This window comes from Tenrec ecaudatus, chromosome 16 (genome assembly GCF_050624435.1).
Source record: "Tenrec ecaudatus isolate mTenEca1 chromosome 16, mTenEca1.hap1, whole genome shotgun sequence".
NCBI classification, from domain to species: Eukaryota; Metazoa; Chordata; class Mammalia; order Afrosoricida; family Tenrecidae; genus Tenrec; species Tenrec ecaudatus.
This window is the reverse complement of record NC_134545.1, coordinates 48,604,452-48,629,651: the sequence shown is the minus strand read 5'-3', so window position 1 is coordinate 48,629,651 and position 25,200 is coordinate 48,604,452. Positions and strand designations below refer to the sequence as shown.

Below are 25,200 nucleotides of genomic sequence, written 5' to 3'. Positions count from 1 at the left end.
CAACACATGACTCGGAGCTGCTGGGGTCCACCTTAGGGGGTGGCCTCGGTCTCAGAGCAAGGGGAAGAGCGATGGGGGAAGGGGGGCCTTCCAAGACGGCGAGGCTGCGCCACCAGGGTCTAGTTCTGTGCCTGTCGCTTTCATTCCAACACATATTTACATGGTCATATTCACGTGCACAACCAGACCAAGACAGCAAGGACACAGGCACCGTAGTGGGTGGGGCGGTGAGAGCGCCCCTCCCCATGCGGGGCGCCCCACATCGTCCGCACCTGCCCAAGGCGGGCAGTGGTGAAGTCGGAGTTGGGGCAGAGGGAAGAGACAGACACTCGGACTCCAGTCCTATCGGGAGCAGGAAGCTTCAAGTAGCTCTGGGAGCGGAGCAGGGCGGGGCGGGCTGCTCCGGGGAGCAGTGGGCAGACAGGAAACCAAGGGGAGCCAGGGGCTGGGAGAGGGGAAGGGCAGGAGGGGGAGGGTCAGGGTCTGCGGCGAGACACCTTGGTGCTCAGAACTGCGCTGTGGAGTGAGAAGCAGTTTATGGGCCACCAGGAGCTGCATTCTTTCCCCCAGAGAGAACTGGGGAGGTGGGTTCCAGGGTGGGTCACAGGGGCAGCCAAGGGCAGGTAAAGTCCGGTAGAGGCTTCAGAGGCTGGGAGACACTGGGGGAGCCAGGCTAAGATCCCTGCCCAGGAAGCCCATACCCCTACTCCACCCACACTGCCAACAGGGTACCCAGTCTCTCTCTCTCTCTCTCTCTCTCTCTCTCTCTCTCTCTCTCTCTCTCTCTCTCTCTCTCTCTCTCTCTCTCTCTCTCTCTCTGTCTCTGTCTCTCTCTCTCACACACACACACACACACACACACACACACACACAGTGCTCACTACACCAAGAAGGTATCAGGGGCTTAAATCTAGGTAAGAAATTGTCACCAAAATTGCTCAGGAATCTGCCTCAGCAGGGCGAGCTGGGCAGAGTTTTCAAAGGGGGAGGATGCCGTGTCTGGCTCCATGTGGTAAGGGGATTTGGGAGAACAGTGATGTGTGGCTTCAGAGCCCAGCTGCCCCTGCCCCCTCCCCTCTGAGTTGTCACTGCTCAGCGAAAAACACCACCGCCTCAAACAGAGCAGGGGGAGCCTCCACCCTCAGAGCAGTCCTGCGGGAGGGACAGGCGCAGTGTCTGAGAGGGAGACCCCGAGGGAAGAGCAGAAAGTTACGCCTCTCACCTGCCCTCTCAAGGGGCCTCCAGGACAGCCTAGCTCATGGGTCTGGGAGGGAAGGGTGCATTTAAGAAGGGGCACAGACAGCCCCCTAACTAGACCATGGGCCCCCTCACCTGCTGCTCCTGATCCTCAGATCCCTAGAATGGACAAGGGGGCTCCAGCTAGGGTGCAGAGGGGGGAGCAGCACCCCCTGTTGCTCCACACGGGAGCCAGATGCTGTACACCTGCATAGCCCTGCACCGGCCTCTGCTCCTAAAATGCCCACCAACCCCTGCCCTTCTGCGCCCACTGCTGAGCCAGCCCCTCCTCCTCCTCACTCTGGAGGGACCTCTGGCCACCAGGCAGGGCCTTCTCCCCTGTCTCTCAGTTTCCGCCCCCAATCCCTTCTCAGCACTGCCCCCAGTGGCTTCTAGTCGCTATGGATTGGGATAATGAGGGGAGGGGCTTGCTGAGGCTAGAAGGAGGTCCCAGCCACAGAGGCCCAACCTGGCAGGATAGGAAGCCAGCAGAGAGCCCCCTGCAAGAGCCTCCTGCCAAGGGGACCATCCCTTTGGGCAGAGCCTGAACCCAGCGGAAGAGCGAGAAGGACGGGCATGGGCAGGAGGCAGGGCTGTGGCACTGGGGAAAGAACCAGACCAGGGTCGTGAGCCAGCGTGGCCAGGGCCTCTCTCCTCATCCGTTTTGACCTTGGGGCAAGTGTGTGGGCACGAATGTGGGTATTTTGAAACCAACCACAAATGGAAAGAAAACAGTGTATGGAGGCCAAACGGGACTTTGGGATAGCTCTCCACCAGGACAGCATGAGTCAAGGGCACACTCTCAGCACATGCTGCACGCACACACACGCACTCACGCACCCGGGCACACATGCCACACGCGTACCATGCACACACACACACACACACACATCCGTCTACCCAACGACAGAGACAGGTCCTCCCGCTGCACTTTCTGGGTCCCCTTGCTAGGCTGCCTGCGTCTCCCCAGGTCCCTGCCAGCCCATCTCCCTGGCCATTGGCGCCCTGGCCTGCCCGGCTCCCCGCAGCCATCTACCAGATGTAGCCTCCATCGTCGGCCTCGGCAGCCTCTCCCTCCTCCTCTTCCTCGGCCTCCTCGCCAGCTTCCTCTGCGTCCTTCTCCTCCTCGTCCTCCCAGCCGACACCACTCCCAAAGTCCCCGGAGAAGCCCACAATGTCGTCTGCCACGTGGACACAGGAAGGGGCAGGTTGGGAACTCGCTCGCCCCTCTCCCGGGAATCCCACCTCCAAGGTCGGAGGCAGTCCTTACCGCAGTCAGGGCTCCCATGCGTGCGGCTGCCCGCCAGCTCCAGGCCCAGCTGGTCCACGCACCAGCAGTCCCCGCTGCTCTGGTCACACTGCATCTTCAGGTAGTAGCCATCCTCATCACAACTCGGGATGAAGACGCCTGAGGGGCACACCCAGCAGGGTCAGAGCAGGGCCCCCGCGACACTCTCCCACGTGTGCACTTCTGCCCAGTTCATGTCATCTAGGACGCCAGTGTGCACCCAATTCTACCACTGCACCCTTTCCTGGCCTGGAACGCCAGGCCTCCGTCCTCAGCCTCTCGGCCTCTAACCTGCCTCAGGGCCCCTCCTGCTCGTCACAGGGGCAGGAGGCCAGCTCCTCAGAGAGGCTCCTGCTGACTCCAAAGATTAACTGAGACCCCGCTGAACTGTACCTCAGCACCTGACCTTCTCCGTGCACACATCCGAACCTGGGCAGGTGTGTGTCGCCCCCCATTTCCCCTTCTGCTCAGGCACTCCGCGAGGACAGCGATGAGCCCATCGTTAGCCATCATCTGCCCAGCTGGGCTTGCTGCTGGCTGCATCTCCCCTGGGCTGGCCCTCCACTTGTCTGCTGAACACGTGACCATCTGCTAGTGGAGGGGGCCTTGCTGGAGATCTGGCCGGACTCAGGGTCCAGGAAACACTTGCATGCATGGGTCTAAGTTCTTTCTGCATTCCAACCTCCAGCCTTCACAACCCACTTTTCAGAGGGCTGGTTAGGAGAGCCTGCCCTGCCACAAGGAGAAAGGCAGGGAGCACACACCCTGGCCTGTCTACAGAGCACAGTGCCCCACCCACCTGGGACTGCTCACCTGGCTGCTTCTTGGCGGCCTCCTGGATCTGGATGCGCTCCAGCTCTGCCAGGCAGGGGGGCTCTACAGGGAGAGAAGCAGCCTAGGACAGGTGTCTCTGCATGCTGGTGGGGGGCGCTGAGTGCCCTAGGCTTAGACACCGGGGTAGGGGGTTCTTCAAAGTGACACACCCAGGCTCCACTGCAGGGTACACACAAGGTGATGCTGGGGGGCACTGAGGCTCTAAGGTCCCCAAAGTCCAAGCGGGACTCCCTGCAGAGATGGCACACCTGCCCCCAACTGGGGATGGCACTGGAGGTGCAGGGCTGGGAACACAAAACACCCCGGGGCAAGAGGCCCCAGGAGAATGCTGGATGGGACAAACACCTAGGCTTAGAAATAACCCGCTGTAAAACTTCGAACAGGACGCTGACTGTGGGACGTCCCCTGCTTGGCTGGGAAATGAGAAGGAGCCCCAGTCTCCTGCCCCAGGAGCCGGCATAAGGCATGAGGGAAAGGTATGGGCGGTGGCAGTGCTGGCTCCCGTGGGAGGCCCCAGAAGGTTGGCCTTCCCAGGCAGTAAAGCTGATCGAAACAGCTCCTAGGGTGCTTCACCTGACCCTGTACACAAGTGGGTGCGTCTCACCCGCGTAGTCTCAGAGGAAGAACTCGAGCTCGGGAAGGTTCCACAACTTGCCCCGGATCCCAAAGTAACACCCCGGTAGAGCCCAGGCCACACCACCTCCGACACTGCTGTGGGGACAGTTGGTGAGGCAGGACACGGAGAGACCCCTCCAGGCCTCAGTCCCTCCCTGCCCCCAAAGACACTGCCCCCGAGATGGCTCTGGTCTGAGGCTTATCTCTGATGCTAATGGTACTTCCATGATCACTGCTTTGGGGCAAGGAATGCGAGCTGGAACCTCTGACCAACTCGGTGCACCTCAGCTTCAGGGCCCCTCGCTCATACCTGGTGGGGCTCCCCAGGAGGGGCCTTGGAAACTCTACATTTGCAGTTTGTAAAATTCTTTCTTAATTTGAAAGTGCATTCGCTTCATGGCCCCCAAAGCCTGAGTGCGCCTGGAAGGAGGCAGACAAAGGGAGTTCCGCGGCTCTAAGGGCTGAGACGTGCAGGGTATGGAGTCAGAAGGCTCTGGGCCTGGGCAGGCAGGCAAGAGGGAGCCTCTCCGCCCTTGGGCCTGCTGCCCAGAGCTAGGCTAGCCTGCACGGAAGGGCTGGGGGAGGCGGGGCGGGGGATCCACTCACTCTCCCTCCAGAAGCAGAAGCACCACTCAGCGGTGGAGACACGGCCATCCTGGTAGGTGTCACAGGAGTTAAAGAAGGGGCGGATGCAGACCTCGTACTTGTCTAGGTTGATGGCAGCTAGTTCCCTCTGATCCAGGAAGAGGTCGGTGCTGGTGTCCAGCTTGGAGAACATCCAGCCGATGGAGTCCTTGCAGCTGGCCCCAAGACTCTTGTCAAGCCCTGAGGAGAAGATTGAGGTAAACGGCTCTGTCCCGTCACTGACTCTCTCCATCAGCTCTGGGCCTCTGTTCCAAGGTGGGGCGGCTCTAAGTCTAAAACTCAAGAACATCCAAGCCCCATCCCTCTACTCCTAGAGGGTGACTCGATTTGAAGGGAAACCTGCGCTGAAAGCCCTCCAGGGAAAATAGTTCCTTCCATCCCTTGACTCGCCATTTTTGGCGGTAAGCTTCCACCACCACTGGGCTGTGACCCACAAGGTCAGCAGTTTGAAACCACTGGCTGCTCTGAGGGGGGAAGACAGGGCTTTCTACTCCCATAAAAAGTGGCAGTCACAGGGGCAGGTCTACCCTTTCCTATAGGGTCAGCATGGGTCAGCACCAAGGCCATGGCAGTGAGATTTATGTATTCAGACCCCATTTCAAGGAGCACTTCCTAATAGCCAATCCATATCCCTCCTTTGACCGTTGACGTCTCCTTCCCTTTTCCAGGGCCTGGACCCTTGCATGGGCCCAGATCCGAGAGCAGGGGGCTCCCTCTGCCGCTCCCCCTCCTCAGCTTCTGTACCCGTGGTGGGACTGGCTCCACGGCCGCCGCTAGAGGAGCCATTCTGCTTGGAGTTCTCGTGAAGAAGTTGAAACCAGTCCCGCAGCCGATCCCCTAGGTCGGCCAGGTCCTGGCCTGTGCAGGTCTCTGCAGGGGACACAACAGGGAGAGGTGTGGAGCAGAGGGTGAGTATAAAGGAAGAGAGGAGCCTCACCCCTCCCCACCCCATCTAGGAGGCTGGACAGTGGTCTGAGCATATTGGGTGGAGGGAAGTCTGAACTCAGATGCTTCTCCCCTCCCCCCTCCGCCCTCCCTGCACTCCAACTTCCAGGCATCCTGGGAGAAGTGAGGCTGAGGTCCACGCCAGCCTGCTGCACCCGCCTGGCCCCCCAGCCTCCCAGTCCTTTCCCTGTTTGGGCCACTTGTCCCTGCAGAACCCCTCTGGCCATTTCTGGGGCCCTGAAGGAGGTTCTGCCCTGCCCAGCCCAGCTGTGGTCCGAGCTCTCTACCTGGTTTGCTGTCGGTGGTGGCCGTGGTGGCCTGCTCCGTGGGGCAGGGGCAGGGGCCCTCGCATCTCACCGCCAGGTGCTTGCTGCTCAGGCATGCCTGCTGCTCCAGTTTACACTGCACAGAGAAGGGAGGCCGGGCTCAGGGTTGGGGGATCCACCTATGTGTTGCCCCCCAGCAGGAGACCCTCAAGCCTACGTGGCAGCCCGAGCTGCTCCCCCATTGGAGACAGGAGGGCAGTGCCCGTGGACATGTCCAACGATAGCCCTCTGTCCTCTGCAGAGCACAGTGCACAGTGGGAAGGGGCAGCAGGCCCAGCTGGTGTCCTGCTCTGCACCTGCTCTGTCCCAGGGGATACCCACCTTCCCATCAACCTGCCTTCGGGGCCTATCCTCACCATGTCCCCTCACCCCAGTGTGCAGTGTGCTGCTGTCTTCTCCCTTCTGGAGCCTTTCCAAATCACCCCACCCAGGAGATTTCTTTGTGCTCCACCTGCTGGACGTGTACCAGTGCCCGCCTTCACGAGGAGTCCCTTCCGCAGCGGTGGTCCAGGACAACCGGCTCAAGAGGCCCCTCTACTCCATGCCAGACCGCCCCCCACAGGCATCCCAGTCTTCCCCGTGGACTGACCACCAATGGCAACGGGTCCTGGTGGAACTGGCCCTAGCTGGCTCAACAGCTCCATGAAGAAGAAACAGACGACGCGACAGGGAGTTACGGCAGTGACTTGCCCGAGCCCCAGGGCTGGGAGCCTGGCCCACTGATGGGCTTCATGAGCCTACATAATCATTGGACCCAGCCTCCCCCCAAGCTTCCCCTCCCCTCACCTCACTGTGTATGTGACATCGACGCCTTCTCCTTCTACCCCTGTCGGCTGCACCTCTGTCTGCCCTGGTGGCACTGTGGGCTGGTGGGTTAGGCTGCTAACCTCAAGGTCAGCAGTTCAAGCCCCCCAAGTGCTCCACTGGAGAAAGACGGGACTGTCCGGCCTCGTGTGTGTGCAGCCTCAGAGAGCCTACCTAGGTGCCGATGAACCAGAACGGACCCAGCGGCAGTGGGCTTTAGAGCAGTGTCGCCCAGAGTCCCAGAGTGATGTCCATGATTAAGCCCCCAACTATAAACTGAGGTGGGTGACTCGGATCCACCGACAGGCTCCTCAGAAGAAAGGCCTGGCGCTTGGCTGCCAAAAGGTCACACAGCCTCAAGACGCCTCTGGAGAGGCGGCCTTTTGTACACGTGGCCGGCTCTGTGGCAGCTGCACTGGTCTGGTCTGAAAGGTGGGCGCTTTCTCCCATCCCTTCGCCCTGGGTGACCTCACCCCCCCCCACACACACACAATGTCAGTCCTCAGCGGAGGGGCAAACCTGAGCCTCCCCACACAGGTTTCCCAGGGCCTGGAGCCTGAGCCCAGGCAAAGCCCCGGCCTGCACAGACGGACATTCACCATGAGAGCCTACATGTCTATGCATGGCTTTCCAGCACACGGGCACGTCCACCCACAAGTGTCAACCTGCTGCCTTCAGGCGGCTTCCCGCTCGCTGCAGCCCAGGGGTGTCCACGTGGCACTGACTGGAGCCGCCCTGAGAGGCTCAGTTCTACTCTGTGCCGAAGGGGTCACTGTGACATGGAATCAGCGGGACAGCACAGGCTGGATGGTTTTTCCTTTGTACAAATAATCCCGCTAAATATCGTCCCTGTCAATTGGGAATCCAGCCCAGCCACCTCTCCTTCCCAGGGGCTCATCTCAGAGAAGGTTAGCACCCCCACCCCGTGCCTGTGGCATACCACCCCCATGTGAAAATCTGCAGATGGAAGTTTCTCCACCTTTTCCTTACCATCGCCGCCCCCACCCCCCGACACACACACACACACACACACACACACACAAGTGGCTGCCTCTCTTTCCCACTTCCTTGCTCCACTTGCCTTTCCTTGTCAGGGGCCAAGTCCAGGGCCCATCACCGCCAGCCCACCTGCACCTGCTGCGGGCAGGATCAGCTCTGGCTCCAACTCTAGGCACACACACCCTCCCCCCCGCCCCCATGCAGGGCTGCAGGGCCTGGCCCCAGGTGCTCCTCCTGTGGGTACCCCCGCAGTGACCCAGACTGTGGGGCTCCAGATCAGCCCTAGACATGCCCCAAGAGGCCCCAGCTGGGTGTTCCCCTCTCTGTCCTCCCCCCACCCCACCCACCCCACCCCCCGCCAGAGGCCTGAACTCCTCACCACTGAGCTGTAAGTGTGGCCATCCGAGCCGCAGACAGAAGCCAGCTGGGCCATGTGGCAGGGCTTGCAGACGATGTCTTTGCTTCCATGGAGTTTCAGGGTAGGCTGCTTGACCCTACAGGAGGGGAGGAGTGGAGAGGGCACAGGGAGGGAGGCAGAAATAAGCACGGGGCAGGAGGAGGAAGGAGTTGGGAGACCCCTTCCAAGAAGCTGATGCCGGCCATCCAGTGCCACCCGTACAGCCAGGCCTGCCCAGCTCATCAGGTGGAACCACGGCCCCACGGCCCCTTTCCAGGGGCCTCTGTGTCCGGCAGAGCCTTCAGGCAGCATGTCCGAGAGCAGCTGTGAGGATCCGACTTGGTGCATCAGACCACAGTGGACGCCACAAACCGGGAGCCTGGCCTGCTCACCAGTTTGTCTGGCCACCAAAGTGTGCCTCTGTGGGTGTGCTGTGCATGCATGTGGGCGTGTCTGCATGTGTGTACATGTGTTTTGTGTGTGTGCACAAGTGTGTGCGTGCATGTGCATGTGTATGTGGCTGTGTATAGTTACCAACCAGGAGCATGTACATATAAATTTCTGGCCTTTCTCTGCCTGCCCTGGCACTGCCCTCTGCACGGACTCTGGGCCGGCCCACCCTCTTCACTCGCTTGTACTTCCTGCCAGGCCGCTGGCAGCAGCCAAGATTACAACCCCTGGCTTTGGATTCTGTGAGTTGGGAAAGAGGGAAGGAAAAGCGGGAACCAGGCATGATTTTGTCATCACACTGGGGCAGGGTCCTCAGCCAGCCTTGGAAGCTACAAGCTTCCATCTGCCGTGACGCTGCGGCGTGTGAGGGCTGGAAGGGACCTCGCATGAGCTGGTCCTTCCTGTTTAGCTTACAGACACGGATGTCAAGGTTGAGAAAGGAGGGGGGACTTGCCTTGGGGTCCACGGTGTCTGGGATTACACATCAACAGTCGTTGACATGCCGCCCTTCGAACGACGATGCCTAGGGTCCCCGCCCAACTCTTCTAACACATAGAAAGTGGCAGAAGTCATGATGCCACTTCCAGACTCCCCTGGCCCTGAAGGCAGGGCGGCTCCTCTGGCCCTGTCTGCTGGGTCACTCTTTCAGGGAAGCCAGATGCCATGGGAGGAAGTTCAAGGTGACCTGTGGCGGGGGACTCTGTGAGCAAGAACTGAGGCCTCCGGCCAGCAGCCGGAAGAGAAAGCTTGACCACACTCCGCCAGCCACAGTCAAGTTGGCAGATGACTGCAAACTCAGTGGACATCTTAACTGTCACCCCATGGTGATCTTGAGCCGGAGCCGGGCAGCAGGGGCCCCTCTGGGGCTCGCCCTCAGAAACTGCCTGAGAGAAGTCGCAATGATTTGGCGGGTTGCTGATGATGGTAAATAATAGAGAGAGAGAGAGAACTGGCCAAGCCCTACCCCTACTCTCCGGTCCACTCTCTCGGGAGCTCCCGGCTCCCCAGCACCTCACCTGTGCTCCAGCTTCTTCCGGCTGATGCACATAGCCCGCTGGTAGCCCTGGGCGATGCACACTTTGTGGCGGCTGCATTTGACCTTCTGGCAGGGATCCTTGGTGGTGTCCAGGGCTGCAAGAATGCAGGGTGGGGACACGGTCACCTGGGAATCAGCCAAGGAATCCGCCCTACCCTGCCCCCACAACACACACACACACACACACACACACACACACACACACACACCTCCATTTCTGAGCCAAGAAGCTTCTCCCTCCAACAGCCCTGGAGAAACAGAGCTTCAGCTCAGAAGTCCCACCCCCATCGGGCCAGGCTGCTCACAGAGCCCCCGAGGCCAGTTTTGGGACCTGCCCACAAGTCTCGTGTCCTGGTGGCTGTCAGACACATTACCTTCATCTCCCTGCTGGTTGTCCTCCCAGCTCCTGATGTAGTCATCCTAGAGAAGGAGAGTTGGGGAGGAGGGGGGACCAGGATTTGCACCCTGGAGCCATGAGGCTCAGCGCGCCTCCAGGGCCAAGGAGAGGAGTGGACTGGACTACGGGTCCCACACTGGAATCGGCAGTGTCTGTCCCCTGTCCACCCAGGCCCTGCCGACTGTGGCCTCCAACTTCTAGTGCCCTAAGCCCAGGCCCAGAATCCCTTGCAGCCTCTCCCTCATTCTCTATGCCCCTTGTTGGATGCTGGCAGGAAGGCAAGGAAGGGCAAGGGTATGGAGGGCAGAGGGTGGCCGCTGAACTCACCTCCACCTCCTGGGAGCGGCAGCAGCAGGTCCGGGAGGCAGAGCAGGGGGAGAAAGAGAAGGGGGGGATATCAGTGGGAGGCCCACTCTCAGACCCAAAGGTCCCTGGGCTCCTTGGACACCCCATCTGGCTGTGGGTGTTGGGCAGTGGCCTGTAATTCCTGAGATGGATTAACTTTGGTCATGCCATCAGGAGGGACCAGGCCCCGGAGAAGAGCCACACGGTTCAGTACAGTAGAACTCCAAACTGCAAACTCCCTGTCCTCCTGTGGGTGCCGACTCACAGCGACCCCACAGGACAAGGTAGAACAGCCCCTGGGCTTTCTGAGTCCAAAACTCTTTTCAGGAGCAGAAAGCCTCATCTTAACTTAGAGGGGCAGAGAAAAAAAGAGGAAGATTCAACAAGATGGCCTGACATCAGGTCTGCAAACACAATCATGGTGTGGCTGGCCCACCACTGGGCGGCGTTTCAATGGCTAAGAAATGGAACCAACCGTACTGAGCATGTCTGTGATGATAATCCCATTTGGAAAGCAGGCTTTGTTATGAAGTGTGGCTTCTGTGATGTTAATTAAACGGGAGTCCTGTTTCGGATTTTCAGTCCATCTCTTTTGAGATGTAAAAGCAGAGGTGGGGGGGGGGGATAGACACCAAGTCACAGGAGGGGAGTAGACACTCAGAAGGACCAGGGCTGACCTGACAGAGACTGTTTCCCCTAGAGCCGGCACAGGGATTTAGAGGCGAAGATGGGGAGACTTTGACCCCCATCCTAAACGGTGAAAAAAATACAATTGTTAGTTAAGACCACCCATTTATGGTCTTAACTCCATTTATGGAGAGCCAAGACAATTACTGTGTCTTCTGATGGGCTCTCTCAGTTAATTAACTCCAAACTCACAGGCGAACTGCCCGCCGTGATCTTTCCACATCGGAGCGGCTGGTGGTCTTGAACTGCTGACTTTGAGTTTACCAGCCAAAAGTGTTACTACCATGCCAACAGAGGTCCTGCTCTTCCAGCTGGCAGTCAACATTTCCCTGTGCAGGAGCAGTATGGGGGGAGGAGGGTCAGCTTTGAGAGTACATGGTCTCTTCCCTCCACCCTTGGCCCTGAGGCTGGTGTCAGCACCCAGCTGGACACTACAGCCAGGCAGAAGCAGGAAGTCTCAGTGTGGGTGCCCTGAACCCCCCAGAAATGTCCCCCTGCCTTCTGCCAGGAAGGCAGCCCCCTCCTGAGGCCTCTCCACCACCTGAGCGTGTGGCCCTCAGGGAGGCACAGGGCCACTTGTTCACGCCTGACCCTCCTGAGAGGGGAGCTCAGATGACAGGTAAATGTCAATGGGGGACATGCTACTTCCCCAGGGTGATGGTTGGCTCCCAGGTAAACCACAGGCCTGCTCCAACCCTCAGAGTCAATGCCCCTGAAGGCCCTCAGAGGTCATCTGGTTTGGTCCCCTCAGGATGCAGGGGCGTCCAAAACCCCAGAGGGGAGATGGCCTGAGCCAGGTCGGACGTCAGAGCCCAGGTCTCCTCACGGCAGCACACTGCCCCAGGCCAAGGCCCAGGGAGATGGTGCCACAGGGAACCCCAGAGTGACCAGAGGCTGTGGCTGTGGCCACAGGGAACCCCAGAGTGACCAGAGGCAGGGAAACTGCCCCCAAGCCCAGCTCGCTGCTTTGAGATGCTCCACTCGTTCTGGTTCCTTCCCTGAGGTCAGAGAGGGTGTTAGAAACAGCCAACATGTCCAAGAGTGCTCCTGGTAGGGGCTCTGCCAGGCAGGCAGGGAGAGGGCTTCAGGGGCCTGCAGGTTGGCAGTGCCAAGGAGCCGGCTCCTGCTATCTCTGAATGGCTCCTGCTATCTCTAGGAGGGCCGGAGGGTGGCAGATAGGAAGCTGGCTTGGCTGCTCCCCTCAGGCTGAGTACCATCTCCTTTCAGAGTCCGTGGGGCAAAGGCCACACTGAGTGGAGGTGTGGATGGCTGCTGGGCTGGGGAAAGTGGGCGTGGGGCTCCTACCATAGTGTACCCACTTGGGAACAGCCACTGGCCCAAGATGGCACTCACCCAGGCTTTGGGGCCTCTAAAGCTACCCCCAAAGCTGGCAAGCACCAGCGAAGCCGGAGGGCATCTGTTAGCATGGCGTGGTCCTCCATCTCCCAGCCTGGCACAGGGTATGGCCATGGCTCACACGTGTACTTGTGCAGGCATGTGTGCATGTGCACCCAGGGCCTCACTGCGTGCGCGCGTGCACACACACACACACACACACACACACACACACACACACAGCCGCGGTGCATGCCGGGAGTGCATAGGGAAACATGGACACGTTGAAGCAGTCCACCTGAAGCCAGATGGTTCTCCAGGAACAGACTCACGAAGCCCACTCGTGTGAGCAGCTCCAGTGTTCCCAGTGGGCGCCCAGCCTCCCCTCAGGCTTGGCCTCCCTGCCTCCTCCACGGCGAGGGGTGGGGTGGGGTGGGGTGAGAGTCTGACTGGCTTGGGCCTGTTCTCTCTTTTTGTCCGCCTCTCTTGGGGACTACAGGTCTCCTGTGTGTATCTGTGTCTGTTTGTCTCCCCCTCTCCCTCTGTCTCTCTCATTTGGTCTCTCTCCCTGTCCCTGGACTTTAGTCACATGCATCCTACACAAACACGTTCAGGCCTCCTGGAAGCCCAGGAGTCGGCACAGAGCAAGTGTCTGAGAAAGTGACTTGAAACCAATTTCCCTCGTTGGTCACTAGAAGGCGCTGGAGAGCGTGGGAGCCTTGGGACCCAGGGCAGCAGCTCAGACAGGGTCATCTCCAGATCTGTGGGGCTGGAGAGATCACCACCCCAGCCAGAGTCTACCCCATCACGGGGAATGGCAGAGCCCCAGCACAAGGACCAGGGAAAATATTAGGAGTGGGCCTCCAGCCGCTGGAGAACCCCTGGGAGGGTTGGCGTGGCAAGTTTATGAAGAGGGCAGCCGAGTGGCTGGACTTTAGGCTCTGGTGTAAGTCGACTGCCCATAACCCACCCATCTGCATTGGAGGAAGGAAGGGCCGTGGCCTCCAGCCCCCCAGCTGCCAGCATAATGCTTTTCGGTCATCTCGCCAGCTACTCTGGCCCTGCCTGGGCCTTAACCTTCCACCAGACTGTGAGCAGAAGTCTTTGGGACTAAGCTGAAAGTGGGTCCCACCCCACCCGCCGGGGGGTTCATGAGACGTCACTCTTTCCGAGAGTAGAAAGCCTCATCGTTCTCCCGTAGAGCGGCTGGGGGGTTCGAACAGCAGTCTGACACGTAACCAGGACCCACGTGCTAGCTCAACTCTGTCCTCTCCGAGGGGGACTGTGGGGGTGGGCAAAGGGCAGCCTAGGCTTTTCTGCACCCAGGACCCTCACCCCCAGGGGAGAGGGAGCAGCCCGTGAAAGGGGGCGGGGAGTGGGTAGCAACAAACCCTGGGGTCTCAGAGTCCTTCCTTGGTTGTGGGCAACCCCCTGGGCCTCGAGGCATCTTGGCACCCAGCTCCTAGGACTACTGGGAGATGAAAGGCGACGGCGCCTGGGAGGGGCTGGTGTCCCAGAGAGCTCCACAGTAAAGGCTGCTGTCACTAAAGAAGAGAGGGACTTGGGTGGAGAAAATGTGAGAGGGGCAGGGGCCACAGGAGGGCGCCAGATGGGCTGAGAAGAGGATGGCTGTGCGTGCGGAGAGTGGGAAGCAGTGGGGTAGGGGGACAACTGGCCTTGCCAGGGGCCATAGGACGTTCTAGTAGTAACCCAGGGATGGCCCTTGGGGGCCAGAAGCCAGAGACACACTTAAAGGGCACCTGAGGTCAGGTGTGACTAAGGGGAACAAGGTGTTTGCTGTTGGCAAGTGTGAATGAAGCCTCTCAACGCAGTGGTGTCTATTTATAAACCGAGTGGGCTCCTTAGCGCTGTGCTAAGTGGCCGTGGGCAGTGCTCAGGGAGCAGGAGCCTGTTTTCATGCAGGTTCAGCCACCATGTGGCCGGCTCATATCTAGTGCTCTGAGCCCGGCCAGACCAGAGAGGGACCAGCCACAGGCTGCGACGAAGCGGGCTCGTGTCCACTGACCCGGGGCTGCGTGCGGAGTGCAGATGTGACACCGTAAACACAGCCGTGCTCAGCCCAGAGCAGACTTGGGAGGAAACTTCTGGAAGGTCCTCATGCACGCTGGCACGTTTTTTTAACAGTGCTTCGAGGTTCACGTGCCTGTCTTCATTGACCCTCACGAACCTGCCAAGTAGGCAGAGCCGGCGAACTGAGAAAATAAACAGTTTTAAAAATGTTATTTATTGATTTTGAGAAAAGTATGGCTGGAGAGGCGGAGCAACCGGCCAAGGGTCACAAGACAGACGAGTGACCGAGCCAGGACTTCCTGGAGGGTCTAAGCCCCAGGTGTAGTGTGGCCGGTCTTGGTGGGCCTGGCTCTTGCCCCAGACTGCTCCAGGTGCACTCTTCCAGAGACGAGGAGCAGCGTCTCATACTAAGACGTGGCGGGCGGAGGTGGAGAGGATGTTTGACTCCAAGTTCATGTCATTTTTTAGCTCTTTATCTTGTGTCTTTGGCCAAGTCACTTCTCGGGGGCGCTAAGTTTCTTCTTCTGTGTCACATGGCTTTTGGCGCCGGCTGCAGACTAGAATCACTTGATGAGATTTCCAACACTCCCCGCATGTTGGAAGCAACACGCGATGCTCACGGAAGCAGCAGTCTGTCGAGAGCACTGGCCAATCTGCTGCCCAGGACCTCGTGAGCGTGCCAAAAGGGGAAGATGTCGCTCTGCGGACTGGGGTGCACCTGCCCAAGCCTCGGTGTTATCAATCGCCTCTTAAGCCTGTGAAAGTTGGACCTGAGTAAGGAGGACCGAAGAAGAATGGATGTGTTGGAATTGTGGCGCTGGTGAGACTACCCTAAATACTGCTAACCGGACAAATTTGTCCTGGAAGAAGTCTGGCTAGGGCGCTCCTTAGAGGCAAGGAGGTTGAGACTTTGTGTGTGACATGGTGTCACGAGAGACCGCCATATGTGACCAGACAAAGGCTCTTAAGCAGATGGATGACGCCGTGGCTGCAACCTTGGGCTCAAGCACAGGCGTGACGCCGAGGAGGGTGCGCATCAGGGCAGTGTCTCCCTCTGTCGTGTGCAGGGTCGCCATGGGTTGGAACAGCAAGCACCACCTGAAACCCCCGGCCCCAGAATTCTTGGGTGAGGCCTGGCGCTGGTAGGGCTTCCCCCGGTTATAACGGGCAATGGAGTGAAGGCCATGGGGCCCAGTCTCAGGTCCTCCCGCTCTCGTCCTGCACGGCCACCATTACCAACGGCCACTCATTCAACTCCAGCGGCTGGTGGCCCGGGCATGTCAGCCGAGAACTGTACTCTGCAGGGTTCCGATGGCTGGTTCTTGGAAGTAGCGAATGCCCAGACCTTTCTTCTGAGGTACTTTCAAGGTGGGCTGGGACCTCCGGTTGTATGGTTAGGCAGCTGGGTGCATTAACGACTGACAGCACCATCTCAGGACCCCTAATGCATTGCTGACATCCCTGGTCTCTGCCTCTGCCGCTGTCCTTCTTCCTCCTGAGGGTGCCGCCAGCAGAGGAAATGCTCCGTCCCTGACTCGCTGGGACTCAGTGTCCTGACTTCCGACTTTGTGCCAGACTCTCCCAGCGGCATGAGATCAAGCCCAAGGCTGCCTTCCCTGGATCTTCAACAGCCGACCATCCACCTGCAAAGTCTCTCTCCAGCCTGTCCCAACCTCACCGGCCCAGGGCTGAGTCTCTGTGGCGTCTGCATCGCACCCCCTTCCGGGCTGCAGCAGCCAAGGGATCTTTCTAGAATGCCGTCTGGTTCTGCCTCTCCCTGAGCTCACATTTTGCTATCTTGTAAAAAAAAGTGGGGGGAAGAGGACGCCAGCCCAAATGTTTGCGGCAGTTTCCGTGAGGGTGGGAGTGTGGGGTGCGGTGGGGGTGAGGATAAAATACAGAGACCATCGGCATCTTTCGGCCTCCCCCCACCCCAATTTGCTAAAATGTCTACAACGAACATGTATGATTTCTGCAGCAGGAGAAAACACACTGAGTACTGTCTTTGTAAAACCTGTCACCGGTCCCCTTGTACCTACAGGAGAGCCTCTCTCCTCTCCATCTCTCAGGGCCAGTGCCTGTGTTCTTCCAACCCATCATTCATCTTCTGGAACAGGTCTTCACACCCATCACCAATCTCCACCTCCCTTCCAAAACCCAGCAGCCACCACCTTCCCACTCAGGTGGCCTTCCAGGCCAGCTCTGCCTGTGACTGCCCTGTTACACTGCCTGTTTCCATCTGCCTGTTTAGGTGGTGAGCGCCTGAGGGCAGAGGCCATATGACGTCCACGTGTCGATGTCCAGCACCTAACCCACAGTAATTACCAATAATCAGAGCTGATACCAAGTGGGAAGCATCAGACCAAGCACTCGAAACGAAGTTTCCTGTTGCCCCTAATCTTCACCACAACCCTAAGAGGGGAGTACTATTATTCCTATTTTTTTCAGGCGATAAAACTGAGGTTAAGTGACTTGCCCAGGCTCACAGTCGGAACGCCTTAGTGCCAGCACGGTCACTCCGGAGCCAGCCCCTCCCGGGCACTGTCCTGCTCTGCCAATGTGAGCTGAGGAGGGGAGTCCAGGGCCAGGAGCTGGACCTAGGAGGCCTAAAGCCAGCCTGCCCGGGTGTGGGGGGGTGTCCCTCCCCTCTATCAGCTCGGTCTCCACCCCTGGCAAGGGGGTCCCATCGGAAGGGAGGGGCAGCCTGGGGCGTGGGGAGACACCTGGACCGCCTCTGCCTCGGTCACTTTCCAGAACCCCCATCGCGCAGCAGCCCTGGTTCGGCTGGTTTGTAGCTAGCCCATCTCCAGCTTTGATCTCTGCGGCTCAGCTCAGGTTGCCATGGAAACAGGCCCACTGCGCCAAGCCGCGGAGAGCCGGTGGGGCCTGCGCAGGCCTAGGCCGGCTTAGGGGGCACATGCTGCGTGTTTCCAAGCGCTGTTTACTTCCTGTCATTTTAATTAGCACCCAAATCACCCGCTCACTTCACAGCTTGAATTAACCCAGTCTCTCCCAGCCTTTCCATCTGGTGGGCAGGAGGGGAGGCACGGGAATCACGCAGGGAAGAGCTGCCCCCTCCACGGGCCTGATTTCTGGGGAAAGAGCTCCACCTGTCTCTGAGCACAGCGCCTGGAATCAGGGGTCTGGGTCCCAGCCTGGCCTAGCCTCCAGCGCAACCCCGGGGGGATTGGGGGGTGGGGGCTCAGGCTCCAGCCTCCACTTCCGTGCCTCCAAACAAAAAAACAAAAAAATAACGAGGCCTCCCTGGCTGGTGGAGGGCCCAGCACTCCGCCTTTGTCAACTGTGAAGACCTCTGTCCTTTGAAAAGGTGCAGGGAAGGGGAGCCAGTGGGGGCGTGGCGCCTGGAGAAGGGGGCTCTCTCACTCACAGGGGGCCTCCAGCCCGAGCACTCACAGGCTCCAGAACATTCCAGTGAGGACTATGGCCGGCGCCCAGCAGCAGGACTGCAAGACGCTGCTCGCCTGAGTCTTCAAGTGATCCACAATTTGGGGACTTCTTCCTTTTCTTTAGTAAATCCAGAATCTCTCAAAATGGAAGGGGGCCAGGACCCTCTCAAACTCCTAGAAGGCCTGTAACCAAAATGCCTTCAAAAATTAAACCCAGAGCCAGCTGCCCGGAGTCCGTTCCAACTTAGAGTGACTCTGTTGGTGGCAGTGCAGAGGTGCAGTAGTATAGCCAGGCCTTTCTTCCGCGGAGCCGCGGGTGGGTGGTGACTGGGTTAGTAGCCCAGCATTTCTCCCAGGCACCTGCTCTTGGGGTTATTTTCTTACCACATGCCTCAGGCAGGGGAGGATGGAAGGTGTCTGGGGGCTCTCCCAACTCTTTCCTAGAAGCAGCAGCAAGAACCCAGAGAGAAGGCGCCTGGCGGGGCACAGTGGGGGCCGTTGGGGGCTGGCACCCCATCTCAGGAGGCTGAGGGCTGCTTGGGCTGACTGCCAAGAGAGGACAGCCATTAACTATTTGTCCTCTCATGCGGGTGGAGGGCAGAGACTGCTGTCAGACCTGGACAAACAGAAGGAGGCTGGCATGGGGGAGACGCTGGCCACCTCCCACCTCCTCTCCCCTCGAAGGAATTTCCTCAGCTGGAAAAAGGCCCCCTCCCTGCCAGCCAACTGCTCTGGCTGGACTCAGTTCTAGTGCCGACCCGTGCCCCAACCTGACCTCTCCTGCTACTCTGGGAACAAAACGATGGTGGCCATGTGTACAACTTGTTGACCTGGGCCATGACCAGGGGGCGGGGGGAGCAGAATTTCAATCCCAGGCATCTCGGGAAGATTCCAGAGTTGGAGTGGAGGAAACCTGAACACCATAGAGTGGAAGAACACCCAACCACAGGCAGGCAGTGCCTGCCCATCTCCGGACAAGCTTTTTAAAATATCTGTAATATGGGGGCGTGGTTGAGGAACCCTGGTGGCACAGTGGTTGCCACAGGGGCAGCGGTTCAAAACCACCAGCAGCGCCTCAGGAGAAAGGCGAGGCTTTCTTCTCCAGGAGAGCTACAATCTTGGAAACCCACAGGGCCAGTCCCACCCTGTCCTATAGTGGGGAGGGGGGGGGCATGAGTTGGCATCGACTGGATGGCAGTGAGTTTTCTTAAATGAGGGGTGGGGGTGGGGTGGTTTCATCTCCATGGTGTCTCTGTCCAGCTCTACCACATGGAGAACTCTGGGACAGTGTCACACTCTGCCCTGTGCAAGGGGCCACAGGGTCAAGGAGGGCGCTGTGCCTGGAGGGACTAGTTGTGAGGGCTGGGTGTAACCTTCACCTCGACTCAGGGGTCAGGAAGAGAGGGAGGCTGGATGGCCTGCCTTGGGAAGAGGAAGCTGTTCTCCACCTGAGGGAGCCTGGCCTTACCAACCAGCGGGTCTGATGGGGTCCTTGGGTCTGCACTGCGTGGGGAAGCTCTGCGCACCTAGGCAGGAGGAAGAGGGAGGCCGGAAGGGGAGGGGAGGGAGAGGGCTGAAACCAGATGCAGGCCTGGTGTCTGTGTAGTTAGACCCCACTCCCCTGTGTCTCCGGCCCTAGCTAAAACACACAGATACTAACAGCAAACCTCCTTCCTTGGGAAGAAATCCTTTCTTTAAACCCAGAGACTTGCCTGTGCCGGTGCTGGTGCCTGTGGGCTGGTGACATGAGGGCTGCTACAGTGGAGCCGCTGTCTGTCGAAGGGCTCTGTGGCCTCCTCTAGAGTCATGGAAAGCCCAGGGCTCGAAGTGCTATTTTGTTTATCCTGCCCTTTAGCCAAAACAAAGCTGAAAGTAGCCTGCCCCTCTCACTCGGAAAACACAGACACCCACTCTCCCTGGGCCCTTGGGGACTCCGGGTCAGATAGACGCCAACCGTCCTCCTGAAAAACTTCTGACTTCCTAGAGAATAGAAGTGGGCTGGCTTTCCAGTCTCTCCAGACTGCCACGGAGACAGGGGAGCATATGGCAGACTCCTCCGTCTCTAAGCAGAGAGCATCCTTCTTGTCCTCTTTCCAAGGCTTGGGGCCCTGCCGTGTGTTCAAGAGTCCCTTACCGTGTCCTCTGTACCTCCGGGAGATGCCGGCCCCCTCCAGTGTGGGAGAGGAGTTAGACAGCAGGGTGGGGGTGGGGGAGACCAGGTGAGGGCTCTCTCTCCTATGCCCACGCCCCAGTGATGGAATCCATCTTGGCCGTGAGCGGGGTGGGGGAGGGGGTTCTTCTCACACATGGACACTCATCCGCAGCTGTGTGTGCAGAGCATGCCCACACTTGCTCGTGCTTAGGTGTGCACTGGCGGTGGGAGGGGCGGTGAGAAGGGAGCCCTGCTGGCATCGTAGGCACTGGGGTGGGCATTGGACTGCTGAGCATACAGCCCACGGCCAGGAGGTTTTCTACTACTGTGAAGATTAACGTAGTCGTCTTCTGCGTCCGCAGTCGGCTGCACGGCAGTGAGTTTGCTTGTTTTAGTTCTGTGGCTCCTACTTGCTATTGGACTACTTGGTGCTCCAATAAAAATGGAATTATCATGTTGCATGTGAGTGGCATGCGACAGTATCCCTGGACCAGACCGAAGGAGAGTGAGGCAGCACCTGGTATGTATGCATGCACATCCATACACATGTATACACACATACACACATATATGAGGTGCTCGACTTGGCAGTGGAGGAGTGAGTTGGCGCATGTCTCTGGAGACTGCCGCCTGATGCCTACGGGGGTTTTGCCTGCAGTGTTTGGTGTCCAGCCCTGTGACAAGATGCCTGCATGTTTACGCCTCCCTTTCAGACTCCCATTCTGAAACCAAACTCGGAGAGGTGATGTGGTCTGCCTGGCACCTTGTAACCCCACAGAGGCAGAGGCAGAGCCAGAACTTGAACCCAGGCCTTCCAGCTCCTAGACCAGAGCTTCCCTGGACGCCCTGCACTCCTGACTCTCATTTGGGGTGTTGGTTGCTTAGCTGGGGGGGGGGGAGGCAGGCTGGTGGCAAGCTGCTGAAGACACTGGGGGAGGGGTACCCCACTTTCCTAGCAGGTGCCGCTCCTGCCCGGGGCATCTTGGAGGCTGACTGGGCACAACCCAAGGCCGTTCTTCGGAGCACCCCCTCCCTCCCCACTTACAGGAAACAGCAGGCCTAGCTTTCCCTGCAGAGCAAAGTTGAGTTCGACCCCCGGCTCTGCCACTTCCTAACCCTTGGCTCTTGGCTAGTAACTTAGCTGCTCGGCACCTCCGCTTCTCCAACAATGAAAAGGGGAGACTATCAAATACAGGGGACTTCTGGGTGCTGCACACAGTGAGTAGCCTTACCGGCTAACTAGGCCGGTGCCTCAAGCCCACCCAGCTACACCTGGGAAGGAAAGCCTGTCGATCTGCTTCTGAAAGATGGGTCACTGTCTCATGCTGGCGGTCTCCCTCATCTGGATGCTGTGCCTTTGTGCTGTTTGAGACTTAATACATGTTCTGCTTAAATTCCATAAACCCGTCATCCAAAACCTATGGATCACATGGGTCACGGTGAGTTAGAACTAATGGCGACTGGTTCACTGATAGCCCTAGTGGGTTACACACTGGACTGCTCACCACAAGGTCAGTAGTTTGAACCCGCCAGCCACTCTGAGGAAGAATGAAGCTTCCTACTCCCGTAACAAGTTACAGCATTTCTCCTCGGTTCCACAGGGTCGCTCTGCCTCAGAACCGACTCCGTGGCTATCAGCTTCCTTTCGGTTACCTTGGTAAGCCCATCACTAGCTCACAGGCACAAGAGGGCGCGCAGAGTGTAAGGTTTACTGCAGGAGCTGGCAGATGAACGTGCTCCCTGCTCAGCAAGCCAGCGCATAGGAACGGACTGCCTCCTGCTGCCAAGCACTAGGCTGGGCACTAATAAATGTGATTAAAATTTAATGGGCTTGGAGTACAAGCAGAACAGAGCCAAGGAGGAGGAGAACAAGTCGATTCCTCCCAGCCAGCGCTTTGGAGACGCCCCCGAATGGGCCTGTTCCCTGGCTCCATCTTGGTGAGGTCTGGATCTGCTGTTTCAGAGACCTGCGGTCATCGCCACTCAGTCCTGCAGAGAATGAATTCGGAGGTGGGAGAGGGAGCCCAGGACGCAGCAAGATCTGTGAGCACAGGCCTCCTGCTAAGCCCTTGGCCCAGTCTCACACGCAGCCTCCCATTCCAGGTCTGAGTCCCTCCTCCCTGGCAGCAGGGCCCTGGCATTAGAAGAGGTGTGAGAGGCCTGTGCGCCCCTGTAGGGAGGATTACTCAGCTGGTCAGTGCAGCCTCCCTAAGACACCTGGGTGCAGAGAAGGAAGGCTTCCTTGCACTCGCCCCCGCCAGCTCTGAAGCTACTGGCTCCCCAAGATCTCTTCTCCATTCTCCTTTTGATACGATCCCCTCAACCTCCCCCCACCACACCCCAATCTGTCACCACCGTTTAATGAGCCATATCCCTCACCCACAAGACCTACCGACTCCCTCAGACTCCATACTCCTTCTACCCCCGCCCCTCCCCACTGGGTGCCCCGTACCACCCTGTGATGGGGAACAAGGTTCTGGCTCAAACTGGCAACTGTTTCGAGGTCCAGAAGGAACCCCTCGCTCTCCGTTGAGGAGGCATGGCTCCCGTTTGGAAGAGCGCTGGCCTGTTTGTGATGGAAAGGGTCTTCGGGTCTTCGGGCGGGAAGTGGGGCAAAAGAGGGGGAGAGGTGTCTGCTGCACCAGCAGGGCCCTGGCTGGCGTCGAGGCTGCGCACTGCACAACTCCAGGGGCACCAGTCACATCATGGTACCTTCAAGTTCTGCCTGCAGTGGCCCTGAGCCTCCTGTTTCTCACTGTAGCCCCAGGGCCAGGCCCTCCTGCTCAGCCTTTCTCCTCTTCCTCTCCACCCCCACCCCCATATTCCTGCACCACAGGCTACCTTCAGTGGAACTGCAGAGCTTAGCTGGCGGAAGGTCGCCCTACAAAAGCCTACGACTATCCAAATGCATGCATGCCCCAAAGTATTCCTTGGGTCTTAAGCAGATTCTGCAGAATTTTGAATCTGCTCTTTCTTCTGATAAGCTGGTAGGAAGGGCAAGGAATTAATTGGCTTCCATACAGGGAGACAGGTGGGCAGCCCTGTGCGGTGGGGTCCTCACCCACAGTGTGCTAGGGAAGCAGGTGGAGCGGGGGTGGGGGGAGGCCAGCTTTCTTTTTACACCTGCATTGTTCTCATGAAGCATCTCTTTTCCCTCTGACCTTCAGCGGAGCCCTGCGCCAGCGAACCCGCAGGAGGCTGGGCCAGTGACACATAGATTCCCGATGGGCCGGCCTGCTGCCGCCCCCTCGCTGCCACTGGGCCGGCGCTTCCCAGCAAAGGCAGGAGACGGCAGCTGGCCAGTGCGGGCCTGCAGGTGCCCCGCAGAGACCTCAGAGGCGGGGTGGGGGTGGGGGGACAACCTCCCTCTAGGGTCCAGACCTCTCAGCCGGGCCCACCCTGCCTCTGAGGAATACAGCCTGCCACTTTGACTTCTGAAAGAAACGGCCACGTCTCCAGGGACAACAGAAAGATCCCTATCTCGACCAGGGCCCCCCAGGAAGCGCATTGTGCCTCAGACATACTGCTGAGGAACTCCTGGGAACGGAGCCGAAGGAGGGACGTTCTCCGCAGGACCCACAACAAGTAGGAAGAGGGTCAGATGAGAGGATTTGCCAAGTGGGCAGTGGGGACGGGGTCGTCCACGAGCCCCAGGTCTCCGGGTGGAGCGGGCGGCATCCGTGCCTCTCCCGCAAGGCAGGCTAGGTTCTCAGGGTCTCGGCCACGCCCTGTGCGCCCCCAGCCCCGCCCCCACCGGTCCCAGGCAGCCAGGAAGGAGGGGCCCCGGGGACCGCCGCCGCCTTTGATTTCCCCTCTGATCTACAGGTGCCCGTAAACAGAGTGCCGCAGCGCCGCCCCCACCGCAAAGTTCGCCCCAAGGTTAAGCCGGGGGTTCGGCGGGCGTCCACCCCGGCCCTGAGCCCGCTTTCCAGCCCCGCCGGCTACAGTGCCTGACCGCGGGCACCCCGCCGCTCCCCTCTCCCCGACCTGCCTTACGGGGGGCGGGGGGAAGAGGCGTCTGGCAAAGCAAGCCCGGCAGCCCGGCCCCAGACCTAGCCCGGCGGCCCCCCGGGGGTGTTCACGCCCGTTGAGGACCACCCCAACTCGGAACGCCGGCCTCGGCCTCCCTTCGCCCAAAGCCTGGTCGGAATCGGGAGGCACCGGCCCAGGCGATGTGACGGTGCCCGCAGCCCCGCCCAGAGCTACCCGTCCCTCTGTCCGCAGGGCCCCGTGCGTGGCGCCCGCAGCGCCCAGCGGGCCAGCGGCGGGCCCGAGGCGCAGGGGAAACCCACGGGGTGAGGGGGTGATCTGGGGGTCCAGCCGCAGCCGGGGCCCCCGCCCGTCGCCCCTCGGCACCCCGCACTGCGCGCTAGGGAGACCCCGCCGCCCGTGCACGCCCCGAGACCGCGTGCGGGACCGGGGTCCGGGCGGCGGGGACGCCGGAGGCGGTGCGCGGCGGGTGCGGGTGCGGGTGCGCGGCGTTGCCGACTCGGCTCCGTTAGGCGCCCGGCTGCGCGAAGTGCGGGTGCCGCGCCCAGGGCTCTGCCCAGATGCGCCCTCCCCGCCGGCGCCCGGCCGGGCCGGCACGCAGCAGACTCACGTCTCGGAAGCGGTTCCAGTGCTTGATCTTGCCGCTGTACTGCGAGATGGACGACAGCCATTGCTCGTCCTCCATGAAATTACCGGGGGTCTCGCCCTCCTTGAGCCCTTTGGCGTCGCCTTCTGCCAGGGCGGCCGCGGCCAGCAGTAACAGCGGCAGCGCCAGGCGCCCGCAGCTCGGGGCGCGCATCGCGGTCGGCTTCGAGACCCGGTGCCTGGACTTCTGCGTATTCTAAGGTCCTTCCTCCCACCCCGTGGTCGGCTCGGCTTCCTAGGCCTCCTCCTGCGATCTCACCCTAGTGACGGACGGGTGGCAGGTCGCAGCTGAAATGTGACCTGGTTCGGAGATGCGCTGTCTGAAAAGCCCTGGGCTGGACGCGCAGAAGAGAGACTCAGAGAGCCTGCGCCAGCGGAGGCTGTGTCCGTAACTGTAGCATCAGCATCACGTTTGACATCATCATACCTGGTTGGAAAAAAAGGGGCGGGGTGGGGGTGGGGATTTCAAAGCGAAGCACAAGATCGGAGCGCCAAAAGGCAGCCAGCCGCAGCAGCCTAGCCCCAGCGCAGCCGCCTAGGACGGAGAATCCAGAGAGGTCTCTCCGAGCTGTCTCTCCGAGGGCGGAGAGTCAGAAGGGCCCCCGGGAAGACACACCACACTCGGGTTACAAAGCC

At 59.7% G+C, this 25,200-nt stretch overlaps 1 protein-coding gene across 1 annotated transcript; it reads right to left on the bottom strand.

Annotated features, from left to right (window-relative positions):
* Positions 1–820: 820 nt before the first annotated feature.
* Positions 821–24,944, bottom strand: SPOCK2 (SPARC (osteonectin), cwcv and kazal like domains proteoglycan 2). The gene is made up of 11 exons (XM_075533891.1): positions 24,530–24,944; positions 10,300–10,308; positions 9,950–9,995; positions 9,556–9,670; positions 8,072–8,186; positions 5,851–5,965; positions 5,363–5,488; positions 4,580–4,798; positions 3,338–3,400; positions 2,507–2,644; positions 821–2,417 (listed from the first exon to the last, which is right to left on the bottom strand). The coding sequence occupies exons 1-11, from the start codon at positions 24,716–24,718 to the stop codon at positions 2,269–2,271; spliced, it is 1,284 nt and encodes a 427-aa protein (XP_075390006.1). The 5' UTR covers positions 24,719–24,944; the 3' UTR covers positions 821–2,268.
* Positions 24,945–25,200: the final 256 nt, after the last annotated feature.